The following is a 23,086-nucleotide window of genomic DNA, read 5'->3' as shown; positions in this document are numbered from 1 at the left end:
CAGCACAATTAAAATAAGCAATTTAGTCCACGCCTCATTGGAAAATATTTTTTGCAAGAAAAGAAAAATATTATTTAATTCAATATACTTAGTTCATAAATGGGAGGGGAGAGAAAAATAGGTATTAGAAGATATTGTAGTACACACGTAGCTGAACATGGAAACTTTTCTATTTTTATGGGGCATAAAGAAAAGAGTTCTTTATACATTATGGATTTTTTTTTTCCAATTTTTGTCCTGAAAATAATACTTCTAGTGAGAGATTGCACATTTGGAAAAATGAAAGTTTTATTCAGCAGGTCTCCACTGATGTTTATAAATAGTTTATTCTCTACTTGGTAACTTGCTTGAGCAATATACGTATGTTTATCATGCATTACATCAGTAAGGAAATTAAGCTAAGATTATATTCCTTATTATTTTATAAGCCTATATACACACACAGTTGTATATAAATCTTGCTCTGTCAATTTAGATTCATAAAGTATTTCCTTACCATTCATCACACAGAGCTTTGAAAGAACTTGACTTCACTGACTTAGATTTTTAATTTTTTTAATTATTATTTTGTTGTTGTTGTTTGTAGCTTTGTAGAAATATAATCTTGAACCTAAAAGTCAGCTGGGCAACTGTGATTTGAATGACAAGTATCTTGATGTATAAAAAATATGCAGAAAACTTTCAGTAATTTATTATAGGAGATAAAGAGAAGATATTTTGGCTACAGTGGTTTGAAATGGAATATAATGCTAATGTAAACGTGCAACATAGTGATGAAAATGTGATGCAAATTAATTGTGTTGCCAATAATTATAAGATGCTTTTATGTATTAATATGAGTAAGAAATTTTTGGGGTAATTTTTTTGGAACTTCCCATGATTATATCCCTTGATACCAGCCACTTCAATCTGCCAGGGTATGTCAGAAGATTAACAAGTTACAAGCTGAAACCTTAACTGAAACAACTACTTTAATTCTAGCAAGAAATAACTATATGTTGCCAATAAAGGTAACATGAATTAACTGGACTCCAGCAAATCTTAATCTAACTTGACAGTTAGCGAAGTGGTTATTGAAATCTTGTGTAGAAATTAACACTTCAGGATGGTTTTAAATTTAGACTATAAATACACCCATACCTATGTTCTACAGATTACCTGCTTGCTGTCTCATAGTCATAAAAAAGCAGCATGGATCACTGAGCAGTAGGCAGCCTCCTTCAATAAAGATGCCTCTGCAACATACCAGCAAGTGAAGCTGATTGAAGCTGAAGTAGTTTACTTCTGTGAAATATTCAGCAATAAATTCCTCTTTCCTTGGTCTGAAGAACTATTCTGAGAACTAAGAGGTTCTGGGCAACTGTGAATCCTGTACTAGGAAAGACAATGTGAAATCCAGATAGACTTGGACAGAGTATGCTACCCTACAGATTGAAAGCAACAAACTTGTTTGAATGAACGGTAACCTTATCAAAATCTCTGTGTTGGCATATTGTTCATAAAGATTAGCAAAGCGATGGATAACATAATGGTCAGCTATATACAAATTGAGGTTAAATGAATCAATGGCCTCATTGCCTGAGTGCTGTGGGATCAATTTTGTGCACTAATATGTGATGGGCTACAGATATGCCAGAGCGACCAGATGATGGTTTCATGCTAACTCTCTCTGTCTAGATAAGACCACTGAACTATGCTGCCTGTCCTCTACTTGTCTCTTTCGTTGTATCAATGACAGATGAGGATTGCATCTATTTAATTCTAGATAATTTAGCTTTCAAGTTTAAATACAAAAATCCTTCAATTATGTAAAATAGAGAGTAGATAGCAGAGTCACCAGGAGATATTCATAACCACTTTGGGATTTATGAAGCATAAGTAAAAGACATGAATGCCTAATCTGTACAATCTGCTTTATTTGGGGGGAAGGGGGCAACAGAAGGTAGAAAAACATTTATTTTTGGAGGTAAATCTCTAGAATGAGAGTTTTCAAAAAGTGTAGAAGTTCAACTAAAGGTGCACAAGAAATAGATCCACAGAATAATTTATGTCTAGAACCAGAAATAGTCATTTTTGCTGTTCTGGGATAAAAATCCCTCCTAAAGCAGCTAGATTTTCTAAGAAATGGCATGAAGAGGTCCAAACCACAGATAATGAACATTTTAAGATTCTATCTCTAGGGCAAAATTTTCTTGCATTAAAACATAGTTCAAATATTTATTATACCTTTTTTTCCCTTATCAGTACAGAAGAAATCACATACAATTCCTTTATACATAAACAGAGGACTAAACAGTTTATATATAACATATATTATGTTTATAATATATATATTATAATATATAACATATATATATACGTTATATATAATATATATATTATAATATATAACATATATGTTTATAATATAACATATATTATATGTTTATATTTCAGTAATTCCAACAAATTTCTGTAGGTACTTTTAAAGCCTTTTAAGCCTCAGCTTTGCCATTTAAGCTATTGTTTGGCTCTATAATAATAGGATAAAGAATAGTTTTCTAACGTGAATATAGTTAAAAACACAATATAATAAAGGAAATACAAATAAAACTGTCAAGTCATTTCTATGTGTCTGGAGAGGTGCTATTAAATAGCTCTAATTCAAAGAGAGAAAATGAAATGCTGTTTGGAAAATCAAATTGTTATTTTCACTGGAGAATTCAACTGTACTTTTCAGGAAACCCAGTAATTTAACATACATATTTATCAAAGTGTTTATTTATAAGATTTTTTTGAAAGATTTATTTGAGAACAAATAGAAGATGAGAAAAATAAAGGAGAGAAAAGAAGAGTAGACAAAAGGGACCTGTGAGAAAAGCGGAGATAACAGAGGCATAAGGATATACAGAAGATAAAAGACAAAAAGAAAAAACAACTTATACAATCCATTATTATTATTACTCTGCATTAGTCTACACAATGCATCCTCTAAACACACAGTATAAAGAAAGGATTTTACCAAAAGCAGACCTTCCAGATTACTAACATTTTCACGATAAATTATTAAACCAGAATTCAAGAAGGGGGAAAAAAGCCACTAATAGTTCAGTTAAACAGTCAGGATTTTTATTTCAATTTTCCTCTGTCCTTTCTGCCTGAGGTGAATGCTGAAAAACAAAGCATCCCAAGAGATCTCTCTTTGTTGTGCTTCCATCACTGCAGTCTGTGGGGATGGCATGGCACATCACGTACAAGTCCCAGATAAATTGGCATTTAGGAACCAAAATGTTCTGAGTCACAGACAGTAATTCACTCTGCCCTTTTCCCTCTACAGTCTGACTCTGCAGGTGTAAAAACTCATTAGGCATCTCTCAGTTTAGGTCAAACGTATCCTACATACTTCACTTCAGCTCAACTGAGAAAGAGTTGTTCTTGTTGACCGGTGACTATCTCTACCTGCTCCTCTCTTGAAACTCAAGTTCAAGCAATCAAATTTGGCCCAAGCTACTGTGAGATAGATTTGAAAGAGCTACATCAACTTGGTGCTGTTTTCAGCCTCAATTTAGCAGATAATAATCTTTCTTTTTTAACTACTCATGCAAAATAGAAGACTAATTATTCTAGTTCACATTCTGAATAGAAAAAAAAAAGACAAAAAAAAGAAGAAAGGAAAAAGAAAAAAGAAGAAAAAAGAGAAGAGAGAGGAGAAAAAGGGGTAAAGAGAAAAAAAAGAGAAAAAAAAAAAGAATTCTCATCTCCAGACTCTGGATGTAACCTAACTTTTCTCTCTTTCTGTCTCCCTCCACTAGCTGTACTAATAATTTAAGCCATTATTCTTGGCAAAACTAAAATTATTATTTTAATTTTTCATCTCTGGAAAACATGCATCTAAATTTGAGTGAGGTAGTGTGCAGAATAGTTATTTACAATTGGCAGAGTAGGTGTCACACAAGGTGATAGCAGAGACATATCCTTAGGCTATGCTAAGCCAGTCCTTGCAGCAATAACATTCTTATTTCTGAAAGTTCAATAGGAATAATAGTCCAAACAGTTCGTCTTGGCAGAATGAAACACCTTGCAAATCACACTGGAGGTAAGAACTACACTCACAGAGATGACCAGGTAAGTATTCACCTGTTATTATCCCTGTTCTAAACAAGTGAGGTCTCCACAGCAGTTCAAAAGTCTGCAAACCAGTGCAAGCATCCTGTGTGGAGCATGCTACCAGAGAATCCAAGGGACAGTCAAGAATGTTGGATCCCTAAGGCTCACATAAAATTTTTTAAGCCTTGCATTGAGACCTTATTGGACCAATACTCTACGACTCTCCATCAGATGACCAGCTACACCTGTGGTGTCATGGAATCTTACACTATTAGTTATGAAATGCGTTAATCAATCATAGTCTCATGAAATCACTGTCTTAATGATCTGCAGTATTTTTTTAGGTTAATCTTTGATGTGTTGTTAAAAGTAATGTCAGTTTTCAAAGAATACAAGATTTTAAGGGGATTACATCAAGCACATATATTTGATTCTTCACATTAAACATCTGCAAGAGCTCTTTGCTAAATCCCCTTAAAAGCTGTCTTTATTTTAAACTTTAAAACTATTTTATTCTAACAATATTGAGCAATTTCTATCGTGTTAAATTTTTCACTTGGCTCTTAGAAAATTTGTCTAACACTGAAAGACATTTATCACTGCACTGCGAAAGATATAACATACAATATTCTTGCATGATAGACAATTAATTACACTTTATGTATACTACATATACACTACAGCAGTTCATTGACTAGGATTTTATACCAATAAAAAATAATCAATGTGGTTCAAATTCTATTTGAATACATACAAGTCAGTAAAAGCTTACTCACTTCCCTCACGAGTTAAATGATCTTGTATTAAAGCAAATGACTGTACCTTTCATGCATATAGTTGACTCCAAGTAACAACTGTATAAACCAGTCTATTATTTGTCTTTGAGTGAATACTTTCCCAGATTGTTTGTACTCTTGAATTTTGAAGTCTAGATCTCCACCCTGAAAAACATCGCAACATATTTAAATTTAAAGTACATTTAAAGTTAGTATTTAAAATGTCTTCTCTTTCATGAAATCACAGGATGCCATTTTCTTACACCTTCAGGCTCCATAGAACATAGGCAGTAAAATTAATGCTGGCACATGAATTCTGAACACTCACAGCACCAAAAGCATACAGAACTGAGGATCAAAAAGAGATCAAGCTGTCCGGCTGCAGAAGGAAATTAGGTCAGTTCTCTCTCAAGAGTTACATAAAATCACGAAAAGTTTTCAACAGTTCTCACTTCATGTCACCCAGCTTTAGACATGTACATCTGAGCTAGTCACCTCAAACTCCCTTAATTACAATTAAGACAAAGCAACAGTCACTTACATAGTGCAATTATCTCTGCCACGTCTGTCTTAGGAAGGGATGGATCATGTTGTACAAATGCTGTTTCTCTACAAAGGTTTATGATGAGGGCCTACATTGTCCAGCTCAGATGTAAACAGCTAAGTTGAAGAAAATGAATCTGCCCCTGAATGGTTCGAACAATAGTTTGTAAATCTAGGGAAAACATTTCCACTTGAGTTGAACAATGCACAGTCAAGACACATTCTCATTTTTTACACTAACCATATCAGCATTGAAGAAACTATGCTGTTCTCTTAAGAATTAAAATACAGACTCCTAAATTATGATACTTTGTCTCTCTTCCAAATTCTCTTTTGTCAGAAACAAAGCAGAATTAAACTGTCTATAATCTGTGGCATGTGTTATTGTAAGTACTTCATTAAAATTACAGTTGAATGTAGAAGTAACACTAGAAATGGAGCACTATGATACATAGCAAGAAGTGCCAAAGAAACCAGAAAATATATACAGAAAAAGACTACTTGAAGACTATAAAGGCAGATATTTGTAAAAATCAGTCAAACAGCATGATGAAAGAGGCTCTTGAAGAAACTTAAATGAAAACTGTTTATTTTGCTAAAAAAGAGAGAAATGGTTGTCAGCTGGATGTTTATCCACTTTATAAAATAAATGGATTTTGTTTACAAGAATGCACATTAGTGGCAAGTACTACGTTGAGGTAACTAATCCCAGAGCAAAGGGATGGTGAGTCTTATCCCATTCTAGTGATTAATTACCTCACATCAGGACAACTTACTCTGCATAAATCATTACTTCCGCATAAAATCAGAAGTACTATGTGCCACATACAAGAAAACAGTTTAACCTGTACCACTGTCATAAGCGTATAGAAAACAGACCACTGGTTATGCTGATACATGCCATTTCCCATTATCAACCCTTCCCTGTGCTGTTGACTCCAAAAGGTTATGGTCTCTTCAATATTCCTCGTTTTTCTGTTCCCAAAACCACAGTGCTTCATACCGACATTACAAAATAAGCAGGTTCTGTCCTTGCAGATCCATACATTTCTATTTCAACAAGAGTTTACAGTAGTGTTTGTGGTTCTTCAGGATCTAAAAGTTGCAATATTCAAAAGTGATTGTGTTGAAAAAGAAAATGTTTTGTCATACATCAAAAATGTGTTCCCTGACAATGTCCTGCAATTTCTAAAGTGAAATGTCTGAGTCATCTTGTTCACTAGGGATGGGAATAGGGCTTCAACTCTCCATCTGCATCCCTGCTGCAGCCCAGAGGGAAGCTCTTCTGGGAACTTGGAGCTCTGAGCAGCTGCTTCCCCTTTGCAACTCCAAATGTTCAACAACTTCCCAATGGCTGCTCACAGCGGAGCAGAGGTAGCGAAGAAAAGGTATTGCTGGGTACTCTGCTGCATGGCAACCAGATGGGCTGTGTCTGAGCCTACACACCTCAAAAGTAGTGACTCACCTACTCCAGATGGCTGCCCCAGACCACCGAGAGGCAATAGTAGCAGTAGCCCAAGATTCACGGGCTGCTCTGACATGTGCTGTTGCAGGCTACTGTCCCCAGGGGACTGTCCCAGTAAGGACAGCTGAGGTGCAATAGGCTCTGATCACCATTTCTCACTGTCCAAATATGTAATCTCTCAATCACACATTGATGGAAAAAAAAAAAAAGCAAAGAAAAGAAACATAGGACATAAAGAGTTAGGCTGGTGGGTACTCTGAAGTAGAGGGGGGTTTCCTTCAGATGGTCAAAGAACAAAATAACGATGTGTGCCCACAAGTTAACTGTATTGCTTTTCACAAGACTGGTTTCAATGTCCTACACACAATTTAACCTTAATTTTGTGTCTAAAAAGGGAAAACAAAAGTGTATCATAAAAAATTGCTGAGATACTGCTGCCCAATTTTGCACTCTGGAAGGCCAGTATAATGAAGTTCATAAGGAAGTTAACAAATGAAATACAAATAAAATAGGAAGTTTCCAAGCTGCAGTTTCTATCTAAATGTCAAAAGCATCAAACACACCAGTAACTTATTTAAAACAGCTTAGTAGCTAGGACAGATAATGTGAACAGGCATTCATTGCTCTAGTTATTGCTTTTCCTCAGATTTCCTTAGCATATGTATACTCACATCACAGTGAGACTGCAGTGAAGAGACAGAAATAATTATCTGGGGGAAGGTGTAACTAGTTCTGTTTTATGATGTACTAAACATTTAAAAGAACTACATTATTTTAATTTATAAAAACTATATTTTATTGAAGTCCAATTTACATCACAAAATTAAATCCAAGGTTCATGAAACCCAAGGTTCATTTTTGTTTCAAATCTGACTTATATGACAAAGTTTAGACTGCCTATAAGACTCTGAATGAGGGCAACTGCCAAAGAAGCTCAACGAGAAGACTGAAACTGAATACATGTACTTCCTTTCTATAAATTTGATAGAATTCAGTCATAATAAAAGATGTCAAGCTTTTTGTTCACAGGACAGGTTTAGCACAGGGCAGCTGCATTGGAGGCTCACTCTGAACAAGTCAAGCAATAATGAACAAAGTACAGTAGCTAATGAATAAGTCACAGTACTTTGGAGAAAACAGAATAAGGCTGAGAGGGTAGTTCTGTTTCCATGCCAACTGGATGTTTATTCTTTATTTTGAGTCTGCCCAAGAGTACAAATTACTGCCAATGTGGTAATTATTCTATGCATGAGAAACTGAATGTACCAGACTTCCAAACAAGGATCAGATCGGAGAGCAACACATTTTTTTCATTCTCAATTGAAATCGACATATTTTTCATAAAAAGATCCTATTCCCACCACATTAAAAGATAGGCTATAGAGAAATAAATACAAAGGTATACCTTCTAGAAATACCCAAGGTAAAACAGAAAAGAATCTTTATAGCAGTATGAAAAACCTTGCTTTGTACATCCCTTGCCTGAGTATTTGATTAAATACATCCTAATTGCTTAAATGCAGTGATACTACATAGTCTGTCCTTTTGGAAAAATCAGAAGCAAATCCTAGTGGAGTCAGTGTCATTTTGGCCTGACCTAGCAAACTCAAAACTGAAAAGATTCAGCTGCACAGCCAACACATCTATTTCCACCTTCTTTATTTGCCCTGTTCTAATACATTCTCATGTGTTTGAGTATATGTCTCCTGGATCCTAGGGCAACTCCGCACTGAAACATTCATTCAGGGTAGTTTACCTGAACAAAAAAAGGCTCTAAGGGGTGTTGCAGCAGCTTTTGATTATTATTCATTACTATCATGCCCTTTTTTATTCACCAATAAGTTTATTTAAGATGGAAAAATAAAAAATAAAAAGCAGTGGACTGAAGCCACCTCCATAATGCTGCTGAAAGAGATTCCTTTATTCCTATAGGATCAACTGACCTGGTTTTGAGCAACTTTCTACCACCGATAAAGTGATTCACCATGCACAGGAATATCTGGGTAGTTAGGATAATGTTTCAGTTATCAGGTCTGGAATTCCAGTGAGAGTTGGCAATATAAAATTTCCACCAAGCCTCAGCTGTCAGACATTCAGGGCATGAAGCAAAGTAGCCTCTGCATGGGTGTTAAAATAGGATGTTAACAAATGTTTAGATTCTATAACAGAATCAAACATTTCAGATTAAATAAAAATAAATAAATCCCAGCTAAAATGTGCATTTAAGTGTCATCAAAGAAGGCAAGAAAGCAATGACTGGCAGGAATTGTACTTCTTTAATTATTCACACCAAAGCTGGATGCTTGGAGAAAAGTGATTACAAGTCTGATGGTGACAGATAACGCAGTGGTCCAATGTCATTAGCTTTCAAAGCATTTCAAATGTCTAGCAGAGCATGACTGAAAAGTCTGCTTCACAGTTTCATAAAAAGAGCACTGCATGTACAACAGATGTTTCTAGAATAGCATATCTATATTTAATACAAAAGTAGGCACTTGTTTCATATAAACTCTTAAAAAGTTGGCTTAAATATGTTTAAATACTTCTTTTAAAAATGCCTTAAGACAGATTTCATCAACATGTTTTTAAACCAAATGCTGCAGTCAAAAAAAACTGGCAACTATACTGTCATATAGCCTGTTTTAGTATTTATTGTATCCTCTACACTCTGGTCTTTGACTCATACAGTGTTCTCCACTTTATAAAGCGAATTCTGCTACCAAATTCACAATTCATATGATTAGGCTTCAGCTTCTTGTAATCAGCTCCAAATCACAAGAGAGTTTTCCCTTCCTCATTTACATCAAATTTCACACTGCTCCCCCTTAGACCCAGCCTCATCTTCTCTTATCCCTTAGTAGTACATATATGGTGCAAACTTTCTAGGCTCACCCAGAGACCTCATAATGTGTCTGCCTTTAAGTCTTTCTTGTAATACTGATTATAGTGAACGAAATGAACTAGTATTTAAATTACCTGTTTTCTCTTCTCTGGCTGATTGTCTATAAGCTATGAATTTGTGAGCTCAAGTGACCAGGTAATACTGTGTTTATGAAATATGCCTAACAAATAGCAAGTGATGCCACAATTAAAGAATAAGTTGAGAGTAAAATTCAAACTAAAACATTAAAAAAAACACAACTGAGTTATGTTTCTTTTAAGACCCTATTTTAAAGCACACATTCTGTCAAATTTCTTCCAAGTAATCTAAAAGTCTCACCTCACAGTACTCTGTGATAATGCAGAAACTATCTCGCTCCACAAAGCTTGCATAAAATTTGACAATGGATGGATGGTCTAATTTGGAGAGTAGTTGTGCTTCCAGATTTGCTTCAACTGTTTCGTTAGGGTTTAGGTTTCCAACAGAGATTTCCTTCAGGACCTTTCTAGAGGAAAAAAAAAAATCCTCATATTAATAAAAACAGAAAAATAGAAAATCACATAATGCTCATAAACCCATCATAATTTCTTAAAATGTAAAATAATAACATTAACCAAGTAGTTGGCAATACAAAATAATGAGGCAAATATGGGTAAACAAAGAGAATGCATTTAAATGCCATAAATATGCTAGTCACCATAGTGATTAAGCAACATTTTAAAGATGAAATTTTGAAGGATTGTTCACACCAATTCCCTAATGCACTGTTTTCTTCATGACATGTTTTCAGAGCCATGGATTACTGCATTATAGTAAACATAAATAAAAAAGTCAAATCTAAGTGATTTCAAACCCACTCAGAGCATATGTTCAAGATTCATACAAGAAATAAGAAGTAGCAAGAAACAGTCTGGTTTTGCTGGTTCTGCCAAAGTCTCTCCATGGATGCATGAGAAAAATCATAGGCTATTATTTCTGTGACTGTTTTTCTGATTAAAAGTCAGGACAATGATTTATTTTATTGGGCAAAAATACCAGGAGACCTGTATGGATGAACAAGGAGCTCCTGAACAAGCCTGAACAGAAAAAGAAGGCATACAAAGAGTGGAAGAAAGGACAGGTAGCCTGGGAGGGATACAGAAACATTGCCCGAGCAGCCAGGGATCAGGTTAGGAAAGCCAAAGCCCGTTTAGAACTAAATTTGGCCATGGACATATAGGGCAGTAAGAAAGGGTTCTATAGGTATATCGGTGATAAAAGGAAGACTAGGAAAATTGTGGGCTCTCTCCAGAAGGAAATGGGAGACCTGGTCACCTGGGATATGAAGAAGGCTGAGGTATTTAATGACTATTTTGCCTCAGTCTTAAGAGACGCTTAGAAACGGCTCATCGATCTTTATCTGAAAGTCATTTGAGACTACTAGAGAATATCACGGTAATTTATTGAAACAAAGTGAAGAACTTCCAATAAGTTGAATACATGAAAGGTGAGTTCCACACTGAAGGAATGTCTTCACAGTGCTTTTGATGATTTCCTGTTCGATACTGCATGGTTGCAGAGTCACAATATTTAAAAATGACAGGGATAAAACTACAGTAATTCAATTGATCTAAGGACAAAATGGTGTATTCCTTCATAAGAAAATTTCTTCCTAAATCTCAACCATCAGTTACTAACAATGCATGAATTTTTACTTAAACTTGCCTAGTCCTCATCTGGCAGTGTGATGAAAAAATGTGCCACTTATTTTGTCTGCATCTCAACAGACAAGCCTCATACTGCAAAAACAGATAATATCTACTACAATCTTCTCATCTTCAGTTGGCATGGGGACATTATTCTTTCCTTCATATTGATCACATCACAGAACTGACAAACAGAATGAGTCTTTGTTAAACATCACTTAATACAACTTCCTTGTATGCCCAAGACAGCAATAAAAGCCTGATGTGTTGATGTGTGGGGATAGCTTGTCATCTTAGTCACTTGGTGATTTTGATGCTGTCATCAGCTGTCAGACAACAAGACGGGTGTTTTTCTCATTAAAATTCATTCCCAGCAGAACAAATCAGGAAAATGTGCTTTTGTAAATAAGTTACTAGTTTTCTGCTACATAATGCTAATTCATAGCCAGAATTGGAGGACATTTGGATCTAGAAAAAAAACTTTTGTCATGAAATCAAGATTAAGCATATTGGCATGCCACTGGTATGTGTACTGCTTCTGCAGGTGAGTTTGATTTTGCCACATTTAATATGAAGATGACTACTGGAGTTTATGCCTTTTGCAAAGCTTTTTTATCTACTTCAGTAAATAAACTCAAAATTATATTTAAAAGACTCTGTATTGGTTAAGTATTGGCAAAGAAGTTATGTCAGGTTCTCAGAAGTCTCGGAGAGAAAATGGTCAATAGTCTCCAGATCTAAAGTGGTCCTTACTGATAACCTTAGAAGAAAAAATGCTGAAGCTAAAAGCACTCAGTTAGTCTATGTAAATTAACTGTATTTTTCAATACATAAAACACATTCATGTGCTTCAATTCACTCTACCCTATCCTTCTCTGTGATTTAAGAGACTCCAATGTATCTCAAATTTGGCACCCCTAGTAATATCAAATAAGCTGATAGATCTATAAAGTTGATAGTCTTTCAGTCTATCAAAAAAAAAAAAAGTAATCTTAAGAAAAGAACAAATTTCTCTTAGCCAACCATTCCTGAATGAATGTCCCCTCTACCAAAAGAACCTAGCTCTACACTTTGAAAGAGACAAAGTGTTTCTGTTTATGTGATGCAACCTGCATTTTAAGATTGGTTGATAATAGTTACCTCTGCACATAATTCAGTTACAGTACCTGTGTACCATCTGCTGAAAATCTGTATGCATTGAACAGTTTAGAAACATGCAGTTAGGTTACACAATGCATTTTAAACAAATCTTTTGAAACATGTTTTCAGAACATATAGTATGAATCTTGGAAATAATAGACTGTCCTGCTAAGATTTTGTTGGGTCTCCATCTAGAGTATACCAGCCCATCCAAAAGTCAAATTTTTCATAAAAGCTGTCCCTATCTTTTCTGCCACTAAGACTCAAATATCAGCAAGACTTAAAAGGTCCAAAACTATTTGAATGAACTAAGAAACCATAGATTTGAGTGGCACATACAAAAAAAAAACCAAAAAACAGGTAAAACACTTAAATGTGGATGTCCTCTGAACGCAGTATTTAGAACTACTCCTTTTGATATAACGTCAAAAAAAAAGATGTGCCAGTTTAGATTTATTATTATAAATTGCACTTAACTTAGAATAGAAACAGAAGCACATTAGATACAATGTCAGTGACCACACAACTGGAAAACTTAGTTATTGAAGGGCTAGCAGATATCTTAACATTCAATACAAAGTGCCTCCAGATTTTAACTGTGTGAATAGAAAGCTAGCCTTGCGATTTGATAGCATGAAGACACTTTGAACTTGGTCTTGAACTGACTGCAACTGAAAGGGCCTTTGAAGTGAATGCATTCACATCTAAAGAGTAAAAAGCACCGTCTGTCACTGTTTACATCCATCCTAGAGAAAAATGGATGTGGTACCGACAGCAGCGATCCCCTCTGAGGTGGGAAAACACCAGAGACAAGCCCACTCCCCAAAACACAGAAACCAGCTGTCCCATCTCTGAAGTCCCCCAGCTCACAGGACTTCACTGGGAACACCGCCTGGCCTTCATCAGCAAAACCTTGCCAGCTTGCATTGTCACGCTTTGAAACGCAGCCATGCCAGCACACCGTGCCTCCAAGTGCAGTAATGTGGAGCAAATGGGCAGAAATAGAGCAAGACCTAAAACAAGAGAAAACAAGCACATAGGTGGAATCCTCGAGGATATGGACACCCAGTGGGAATCCTTTCTCGAGTTTTACTAGTGACTGACAATATGCCACATCAGTGTTTATCTCAGCCTATTTGCACTGATCTAAAATTAAATGTTTTACAACCCATCTGGTATTTGTTTACATTGATGGCATGCTTTATTATTATATAATTTGGTTTATTGGATCAGATGCAATTTTTAAAAGACAACAGCCTATCTCAAAAGGCACTCTGTTTATTGAGTAAACTGCAACATGAATTATTGACTAGGTACATTTGATAGTTGATAATGAGGTAAAAGAAATACAACACTCTTTTAATGTCAAGAGTAAGAATGTTTAATAAACTACCACCGAGAGGGTGTGCTCTAGGAATAAATGAACCAAATTTGAAGGTTTTAATTAAACAGAAATTTCATTTCATGCAGGCAGTTGTTCAGTTACTTGCACCCTGAGATTACCAAGACCTGATAGCACATAATCAGCGTGCAAAGCTGGAAATTCATTATTCCAAATAGTTTATATTTCTGAATCACCCCAACTTCAATATGGAGAGTTGTGGCAAGACCCATATCTGTATATTGTATTTACATCCACTCTGACCTTTGTAAAACTACCTCTTCATGCTGATAACTCTTCAGTGCACGGACCACATGCAATTCTATCAAAACGTACCACCTTGTACTGTGTCTGTAATTGGGTATGAAATTGGTCATAAACATTAAAATTAGGGGACTGCCTATCTAATTAATGATTTCTTAAATACTGTTCATTAAATGGCAAATTGAGAAGGCACAGTACTACAAACAGGGACTAAAACAAAGAAGAGGCCACAGCCCTCATGCACAAATCCTGTCTACACAACAGCTTCCACTGTATTAAAACTGCTTCTTTGGGAAATTCAGTAACAAGGATACAATCTGCATACAGACAAGATGAAGTCATCCATCATTACTGCTTCTCAAAGTCAGTTGTCTTCTAGAGTATTGTACAGTTGATGAGATTTGCACATTACAGCCAATGGCATAGTTCTAAAATCACAATTTTAGATTTCTGTTGATAGCTTTCATGCTGAAAATACTGTATTATTGGAATCTAACTTTTGATACATAGTCCTGCCTGCCCCTAGCTCAAAATCCCCTTCCGGTACACTTTACATCCTGCTATTGCAGGTTCCCTTTGACATTGCCCTCTGCACATGAGGCACTCCTCACGTCAAGCTACTTGCCCACTGCTCCAGTTTCCACATGCTTTCTTTTGGGCCTCGCACTTTTGCACTTCGGCACATTCAGGTTTTACCTGCAATTAATATTTACTGATTTTATGTAACACCCTTTTATCTGGAATCTATTTCCCTCACTTAGGTTGGTCTTGTAGTTCCACTGTAATTTTCACCCACCACGCATATAGCTTTCCTTTTACTAGTAATCTTAACAGATTTCTTTGCCTGCTGTCAGTGACTGACTCTCCTGCAGCTTACAATTTCCTATTAAAAATTCAAATACTTCTTCACATTTTACCCATTGTGTTTGGAGCACCAGTATCTGCATGCTCACATAATTTAAAAACATCCATTCACCTGTTAGAGAGAAAAGGAGCTGGTGAAAACATAAAATGAAAGAAGTCAATATACACAAATGAGTTCTACCTAGAAAGGTTACTTCATTTTAATTAAGGAAAAAAAACCCTATAGGACATTAACAACACTTGACATCTGTGGGAAAATCAAGAAGATGTACAGTCACTTACCACACTTCCAATAAAAAACAAATGAGGAGTGCTATATGTTATTTCGACTTACATATATAGGTCTACTTATTAGCCAAAACATTTCAAACCTAAGTATTACTACACGACTTCTTAAATCAAGTGCTGGGCTCCTTTTATCATTCCCATGGCCAATAATGATTTATTAGTCAAGTCATAAACCCATTTCACACCTCAGAATTGCAGCACAACTTCTTAAATCAAATGCTGGGCTTCTTCTATCATCCCCACAGCCATTGGGATATTGATTTAATAGTCAAGCCACGAACCCATCATTTCATTAACAATTGTCCAAAACAGTCTATTTTTGCTATTCATGAACATTCACAAGCATGCACCATGGAGAACTAATCCCGAAGTTAACTAAGAATTCAGTTGCAGTATGAGCAGTGTACTGTGATGTCCATAGATGGATTAAAGATTATTTCAGTTTCTGAATAAACATCTTAAGGAATTTAACAGTGCTTAACTATCTTCAAGCAGTGATGAGATTTCACAAGCGAAATGGATGATTCACTTTTCATTTCCAACAAGTCACAATGATAGCACCTACAAATATTTTTCAAGATGTTTAATTTTTAAATGCCCTAACATATGCAGTAATGCTGAACAGCTTAGCTCCTGATGTAAACAGTTTGCGGTTATTTGAAAATCAACAGTTCCTAATTAGTATCCCACAGAACCACAGAATACATTTGCTGGGACAAGCATATGAAAGAAGACATTGTTGAAATAAATTAGCTCTGAGCTTATATAGTTTTCTTCTGCACTTAGCAATTTCTCATATATACAAAGGGGCATACTCCAAATTATTCTTGGACAACCATATGTGCCAGTATTGGAAAAAATCTGTAATTATAAAGCAAAGCAGAGTATTTGTGCTATCCTTCATAGAACTGAACAAGCCATATTACTATTATGTATGAAAGCATTATTAACATTATTTATTGAAATATTCAAATGTATTTACTTTTAATAACTCTGTGAGACATTTTGCGTTGGGACATTTCAGCTCTAAATCAAATACTGGCATACTGTGATTAAACTGAAGAGATTTGTGTCTACTCAGGAAATTTATTAAAGACATTATGGGGTACAGGCTAAATACCTGCATATGTAGGGCTAGTTTTTTTTTTTTTTTTTTTTTTAAGCAGTACTTCATCTCTAAGTGTTGCTTTATCACCATCTACTGTTCATTCACTTTTTTTCTACAGCCTAGTCTTATTTAAGAATGTAATTAAATGTAATACTGCTACTAACCTAAGTGGATTTTTAGAGAGGAGTGAGACAAGGACTAAATATTTGTTTATCCTCTCTGTCTTTGAAGACTTAATTTCACCAAACACCAAATCATTTTAAAACAAGCATTTTACTATTGTGTTTTGATTACACACACACGATACATTTCACTATTAACTGTTCTCTGCTAATTAATACTCCTTTTCGAAAAAAGGAGATACCATCAGAGAAATAAAGCTTGGATGCAGCATTTTTTTTCAGGCATTATGTTATTGAACATCTCACAATTGACATGCTACATTTCTTCAACTTGCAGTCTTGGGCTACAGCATCTGCCAAAGAAGAGTCTTGATTTATAGGAATTAGTTTTAATTTTGAAATTAGTTTGAAATTAGAAATTGTGAAGAAAGACCCACATATCACGTCGTCTATATGCATCAGTTTACCTAAAAGAGAGACAATTTGGAAGAGCAGGAAGTTGCAAAGGAAAACCAGACACACTAATAATTGCTGTAAGAATTCATTGCATAGAAATTCAAACTACAACATGTTCTGATGTAAAATATAATTGGTTCTTTTCTGAATGTAAACATATTTGTAAGCAGAATTATGTTCCTTTCAATGTTGCAAGGATATTTATGTCAACAGTATTGTCTCTTCTGTGAAACTAATTCCCATAAGTAATTTAAATACTAATTGCTTCAACTTTAATGAGAAAACTCTTTCTTCCTACATCTCTTTCCAGCAGGCATCTCCTTCAATGTTTATTTCTGATACGCACTGAATTATCTATGGTACCAAAAAAAAAAAAAAGAGGCTGTGTGGGGTGGGAAGAGAGAGACAAAAAGACAGCTTACATTTTTTTAAAGCATAAAGCTTATAGACTTTGCTGAATAGTCTACAAGCAAAGGCAAAGCAGATCAAGCAACTGGGGAAATCAACTGTATATAATATCTATTGTTAGATAAAAATCTTGTAATACTTCCTAGGATTCCCAAATAAGATACTGTGGTCTTAGAAGTCCGTGAAATACGTGCAAATCAAACCCAAAGCAACTACCCGGCAACACTGAGAAGTTATTTTAGAACACATGAAGGGCACACCATGCATGTAACAGAAACAGTGAACTAGGAATTCATTTACTAATGTGTCAGATAAGCACAACCTAAAAACAGAAAAAAGGAAAGAAAAATACACTGACTGTCCAGCAAATCCAGATTTTATTTCACTCACTGCAGTGGTTTTCTCATTACAATGTGCTGACTGCAACAAAGAGCCAGAGGCTAGTTCTGCATAGAAGAAGCTACCATATCCTTGAAGCAAACTTAAGAGAAAATATCTTGTCAACAAGGCTATACTGCAATGAGATACAATAGGCAGGCATATACAAATATTGCAAAAACGTACAGTATCTTTGAGGCAGGTGGTCACAGTTTAACCTGAAGTAATAATATTGTAACCTGTCATTTTCTTACTAAAATTAGCTTACAAATGCATAAAAATTGAACTTCAGTTTAAAAAAAAAAAAAAAAAAGGAAGAATGTGATGTGATCTCAAGGCATTGGCTTAATTACAAAATCATTAAATTCTGTCTGTGCTGTTCACCTCAAAGTACCAGTAATTCACCAGCAATTCCTTAAGCACATTTCTCTGCTCAATGTTGAAAGTACTGCTTGTAAACATTATGAAAAAGGATTAAGTCAACCACCAGCACCACTCACTGCCTGCACACAAGATCACAACCTGGCGGGTGCTGCAGCTCTGAGCTTATGGGAGATCAGCTCTGTCAAGGATGAAATTTAGAGTAAACCCAAGTAGTATTTTCCTTAAGGAGCTCTGCCTCCCACTCACGTAAATTTTCACTGAAAATGAAAAAGTTGGCTACTTAGTCAAAGTCAGTCAAACTGCCAACTGTGGTGTTCTATCAATTTTATCTGCATGCCCCTCTGCAAAGATGCGTGAGTGCATTAGTTTCCAGAGCTTTGTGACAGCTGTGTTTAAGCGTAGGTTTACTGGAGAGAAGGTGGCAGAGCTGTAGTGAGCTCTAACAGCAGCTCTGGTCTTCTGTATCTCTGCTGTACTCTGGCACCATCACGTTCTCACTGCAAGGTGGGCCTGCAGGTCCTTAACACCATGCTGGGATGCAGAAAAGACTGGGTACTGGCAGGGATGGAGGAGGCAGGGATGAAAGCACCTCTCCACACAGTCTCCAGTGAGAACTGGAGAATTGTTTTGACTGAGCCCAGAGTTATCGAACGGGAAATGATCTGAAAAATTCTGGCCATCGCTGCAACTGCCTACCAAAAATGAAACAACACATTTACAATTTCACTCCACGGCAATTTCCATTTGCAGGAGTGCTCTTTAACTAAAACACATGAGCATTAGCCACTGATACAGAGGTTTCAGCAAGGACTTGCACATTTACTCAGGTCTCGACTCCCCTAGCACTGCTCACAGAATAGGAAAGTCACGTTTAGCCACTTGAGTGGAAAGCTGATGAAGGCCAACTGCCCTAGTGAAATCAGCAAGAACTTTCTGTCCCTGTTTTGTCATGTTACTCCTTACATCTGGGGCCAAGAGTGGCTGCGCACCTAAGAAGCGATGGCAGCTCAGCTGACACACGGTAGCCTGAGCCTCACATCAAGGAGCAACAGCACACCTGCCTGAAACGAGCAAAAGATGGTTCACTAAGAAAAGCTCATTTAAAAACAGCCAGCGATCAGGAAGGTCCTCGAGGAACTGCACCTTTGTTCAGTTTCCAAGGAGATCATGAGTGTCTGTTCACACGTCTAAAACAACCTGAAGAATTTTAATCTTTTTTTTTTCTTTTTTAACCAAATGAGGGAGTTGAAAAACGGCCAACAGCATGACTGGGTGAACAAGCACACGGCAACTGGCAGGGAGTCATTTTTATTGTTTTAATTGATTCAGTTTCAAACGAGCATTCCCTTGGAACATCTTCAGAGAAGCAAACAGGCAGCAAACGACACAGCAATCTGCTGACTTGCTTGGATATTCATAAGTTACAAAACTCTTCCACCTTTAGATTTTATTTCATTTGTAATAAGCATTCATAAATAATTGAAAGCCATGCGATAAATTATTCAGCTAAGTGCACAGTTTCCAAGGCATCATAGCATGAGTCTGGATTAATCGTATAATGCAAGTCAGACGCAGAAGTTGGGCTGACACCCCACAATTACCACACACAGGAGCAGTCCAGGGAGTTTGGTGCTTCTCAGCATGTGCTTTCCACCACAGGGATGTGCAAGCACCTGCTGAATATTTATGAGCCAGAAGTCCCTGTCACCTACTGTGTACTTCGGCTGCTTGCCTATGCATGGTTATGAATTAATGAAACTTAAGCCAGAGCTTCACTCTGCACAACTGATTAGGGCATTCACTACCTATCAGGGACTGTCTATAAGCACTGTCCCACAAGACTAATATTGAACATAAATCTGTTACAAAAAGACTTTGTCCTTAATCATAATTGCCTGTTGTAATAAACTATTTGGGGGACGGGGATAGAAGTGACTGCAGGGACATTAACATGTTGGCTGTTATAAAATGCTGGTACAACCCTGCTATTTTTTTGTACAAATCATGTTATTTAATTATTATGGGTAGGTAAAGAAACACTAGTCCATGATTGCCAGAAACAAAAGCAAATGCCTCAAAAATTGAGATACGCTTTTGCATAATCAAACACAAGTCATGAATCTGCAAGAAAAACAAAGAAAAGTATGTCCTGCATTTTGAAGGTGATTTGTAAATTTCACTGAGTCAATTTTCTCTAAATATACCAGTAAATTTAAAGCCATACTGACACTTCATTTGTAAAAATCCATATAAACTGTTTCTTAGAAACCATATTGAAATCCCTTCCTTGTCTGTCCTATTAGAGACTGTATTTGAACAAATCAATGAGAGTTTTATAAGTCGGTACTGGCTTGATAACTTCTGAGCTGCTAAATAAGCTTCACTTGTACCTTTGCCAATAAAATTGGTGTTGTATTCACACACAGGAGTGACTTGAGTTTCCTAGCAAATAATATCAAATATGGCCAAAAGCATTTACATATTATATGTAAATAATAGAGTAAGTGAACTGACTATGAACTTAATGTAAATAACAAATATCAAGTAAATTGGAAAGTTGCAGCAGAATTCAGAGAGTAATTGTTCCACCAGCTTTTCTGAATTTTTCCAAATGTCCTATGTTTATAAACCTTGTTTACCAAAGAAAGAACTGTCCATCTAACAATCACTACTCAACTTATGGATTTACCATCCAGTTCCAACCAAATCTGCCAGAAAAGTAGCAATTTCAAGGATGACATTATGTAATGATTAAGTAGAAAGTTCAAGCGCCTTAGATGAGTGACCTTGGATCTCAAAAGTTCTGTATTTAATAAGCTATTTAACTTCTGTGTTTCTTGCACGTTTGCATTGGGTAAAAATATTTCACAGCTTTAAAAAGTGCTTTGAGATCCCAGAACACTAAATGCATGCAAAAAAAACGTTCTTAATAGACCGTATACCACAGCAGGTATACATGGGTCTGGAAAAGTGACTGAGTAGCACTGTTTGTCCCTTGCTGCTAACGTTTAAGTTATACAAATGTGAAGAAAAAAATGGCACAGATGCAACTTCACTACTTTGAAACTTCTATAGAAGAAAAAGAGGAGAACAAACAAAACTACATACAGAAATAATTTTTACCCTGACTAAAGTTATAATTTTTTCTTCTTAAAAGAGCCAAACCCTCTAAAAATTATGAAACTCCACTAGCAGGCAACCAGTGATTTGCAGCTGCATCTACCATGCCTAAATACAGTTCAACCCCTGGAAAAGATTTAAAGCCACAACAAATATTTGCAGGAGCGTGCAACCCTTACTTGGACCCCAGTTACATAAAACCTAACCCAGTTTGCAATTTGAAAGAAAGATTTATATAAGCTCATTTTAGAAGCCACTAGAACAGAAAGGTAGTGTCAATATTATGCAATTCAATTTCACTTTTAATGAATGTATAGTACCTGGCTCAAAACCAGAAGATCTGCATATATATAATGAGGAAAATATCAAGTAATACACAAAAGCCATTCTGCATAAACTGGAACTAAGAAGCTTGCTTTCCTACAAACATGCCTCTTGTGTTTACCTGACCTTGGAGTCTAAGATGATAGAAATTCTAACCATAGCTTCTTACAGAACAGCGAGACATCTATGATGACTCTCCTGTATAGGTTGTCCAGTACAGGAGAAACAGTCTTTCACAGTGAAGTCACCCCAGGTTCTGGCTTCTGTCTTTATGAGGGCATTTATTTTCTATTTTTATTTCTCTACTATAAATTTTATTTCTCTACTCTGCTACTTTCACTTAAATTGCACAAATTTCTATCTTTGTACAACGCTCTGTCATATTTGGAGAGAATCATCCAACAGGATCAAAGGCTCTTGTAGGAGATGGAGAACAGATGGCATAACTTTCTACACAAAGAGGACAAAGGTCACCTTCCCTAGTCACAAATCTAAACCTAGAAACTTGCACTTTTCCTTTTAGGACATTATTATGAAACTCAGAAAAGCTATTCACCACATGTCTACAAAAAGCAGTCATCAGAAGTGTAATCCTTAAGACCAACGGCCAGTCTCAAATAACTACACAGGGCACCATGTAGATTCACTTCAGAATCCTAATCACTGTTTTGGTTTTCTCCCTCTCCATTTTGTATAATATACCTTGGGAAAAGACAATGTGCAAGGCATCCAGGCACAAAAGTTATTGCTAAGTAAACTAAAATGTGAGCAGATCCTATGACAGCATATTAAAGAATATATGATGATTAGCAACTATTATTTTTTTAAGGGAAAATAAAGTTCATTGACATTATAAAATGTGTTTTGTGACCAGGGATTTTACCTAGTTTAGACATTCAGCTGTTTAGCTATGTCTGTAACTGAGAGCTGTTTACAGCAATATATAATTTTCTAGTTGAGAGAGGGCAGAAGGCAAAATTAAAGTGAAAAAGGCTTACAGAATCACCCAATAAAAAAGAAGGCACACAGGACCATGAACATAAAAAGCTATATAAAATAATATGAATTATAAACAATACAAATTAGGAGGCTAGCAACAGGCAAAGAAAGAGTCATTCAACACAGCACTTAAGAGCAATGTACAGCATGAGACCTCCACACGCCACCACACTGGCAGAACAATTCAGCCATTTCACACTTGATGTTTGTGATCTAGTGTGATCTTGGAAAGTCAGCAGTCCTGATCCCATCCAAGCACCACGTACTTCCGTAAAAGACGGGTATTGCTGGCCTGAACAGCTCTACGTGGAGACTTTTATGTGAAGTAACTGTTAACGTGAGGCATGCCCCAAATAATCAGCCCTCTCTCTGTCCCACCTGAACCGTCAGCATAATACTTTGCTCTCCACAGCT

The 23,086-nt window shown here is 36.0% G+C and overlaps 1 protein-coding gene across 9 annotated transcripts in view; it reads right to left on the bottom strand.

The window, feature by feature from the left end:
* The window catches only part of NEK11 (NIMA related kinase 11), a 108,099-nt gene that overhangs the window by 78,296 nt on the left and 6,717 nt on the right, over positions 1–23,086 (bottom strand). For 8 of the 9 annotated variants that reach the window (XR_004779136.2, XM_050709170.1, XM_050709171.1 and 5 more), the window contains exons 3-4: positions 10,091–10,256; positions 4,909–5,027 (exon numbers count right to left, since the gene is read on the bottom strand). Coding sequence is in view for 8 of the 9 variants with exons in the window: in XM_050709170.1 (XP_050565127.1) it covers positions 4,909–5,027; positions 10,091–10,256 (285 nt within the window). In the remaining variant the exon portion in view is untranslated. Of the gene's footprint in view, positions 1–4,908; positions 5,028–5,403; positions 5,525–10,090; positions 10,257–23,086 lie in introns of those variants that run through there. The other variant, XM_035549675.2, reaches the window with a different exon arrangement.

The sequence above is a fragment of the Cygnus atratus genome, chromosome 2 (genome assembly GCF_013377495.2).
Source record: "Cygnus atratus isolate AKBS03 ecotype Queensland, Australia chromosome 2, CAtr_DNAZoo_HiC_assembly, whole genome shotgun sequence".
NCBI classification, from domain to species: domain Eukaryota; kingdom Metazoa; phylum Chordata; class Aves; order Anseriformes; family Anatidae; genus Cygnus; species Cygnus atratus.
This window is presented reverse-complemented; position numbering and strand designations above follow the sequence as displayed.